The sequence below is a fragment of the Nanorana parkeri genome, unplaced genomic scaffold (genome assembly GCF_000935625.1).
Source record: "Nanorana parkeri isolate BGI_ZX_2015 unplaced genomic scaffold, ASM93562v1 scaffold981, whole genome shotgun sequence".
NCBI lineage: Eukaryota > Metazoa > Chordata > Amphibia > Anura > Dicroglossidae > Nanorana > Nanorana parkeri.
This window is the reverse complement of record NW_017307249.1, coordinates 665,735-666,867: the sequence shown is the minus strand read 5'-3', so window position 1 is coordinate 666,867 and position 1,133 is coordinate 665,735. Positions and strand designations below refer to the sequence as shown.

Genomic DNA, 1,133 nt, shown 5'->3' with positions numbered 1-1,133 from the left:
CTTTCCTTTCCTCTTTGCTTTGTCTTTCCTTTCCTCATTGCTTTGTCTTTCCTTTCCTCTTTGCTTTGTCTTTCCTTTCCTCATTGCTTTGTCTTTCCTTTCCTCATTGCTTTGTCTTTCCTTTCCTCATTGCTTTGTCTTTCCCTTCCTTTCCTCTTTGCTTTTGTCTTTCCCTTCCTTTCCTCATTGCTTTGTCTTTCCTTTCCTCTTTGCTTTGTCTTACCTTTCCTCATTGCTTTGTCTTACCTTTCCTCTTTGCTTTGTCTTTCCTTTCCTCATTGCTTTGTCTTTCCTTACCTTTCCTCATTGCTTTGTCTTTCCTTTCCTCTTTGTCTTTCCTTTCCTTTCCTCATTGCTTTGTCTTTCCCTTCCTTTCCTCATTGCTTTGTCTTTCCTTTCCTCTTTGCTTTGTCTTTCCTTTCCTCTTTGCTTTGTCTTTCCTTTCATCTTTGCTTTGTCTTTCCTTTCATCTTTGCTTTGTCTTTCCTTTCCTCATTGCTTTGTCTTTCCTTTCCTCATTGCTTTGTCTTTCCTTTCCTCATTGCTTTGTCTTTCCCTTCCTTTCCTCTTTGCTTTGTCTTTCCCTTCCTTTCCTCTTTGCTTTGTCTTTCCTTTCCTCATTGCTTTGTCTTTCCTTTCCTTTCCTCATTGCTTTGTCTTTCCTTTCCTCTTTGCTTTGTCTTTACGTTCTTTTCTTCACTCTTTCTCGCTCTCATTCATTCTTTCTCTCTTTCATCCTGTACCCGCCACACACACTCTCTGCCTTTCTCTCTCCACAGGAGCGTCTAGTTCTGAGTAATGACGACTGGCTGGTACTTGTCCCATACTGGGCAGTTTGGCCGTTTCAGACCCTTTTGCTGCCTCGCCGTCATGTGACCCGCTTGCAGGACCTGAACAGCACGGAGAGAGACAGTGAGTGCTTTATATGTCCTTCTCACATCTCTTCCTGCTGACACCCGCTACCTGCGCTCCCTGCTATCTGCTGCATCTCTGTCACTATTTCACCACTCACCTGTACACTTTCTCTGTCACCAATAAAAGGTCACTGATACACCCTGTCACCAATGCCCCAGTCACTTAGCACTATCCCCTAATAGTTCTGCCACTTTTGCACTGTTATCACCCCCCCCCCC

At 44.0% G+C, this 1,133-nt stretch overlaps 1 protein-coding gene across 1 annotated transcript in view; it reads left to right on the top strand.

Moving 5' to 3' along the window:
- Nucleotides 1-1,133, top strand: part of GALT (galactose-1-phosphate uridylyltransferase) — an 8,538-nt gene that overhangs the window by 2,780 nt on the left and 4,625 nt on the right. Inside the window, exon 5 of the mRNA XM_018566833.1 lies at nt 780-912. Coding sequence (XP_018422335.1) covers nt 780-912 — 133 coding nt within the window. The remainder of the gene's footprint in view (nt 1-779; nt 913-1,133) is intronic.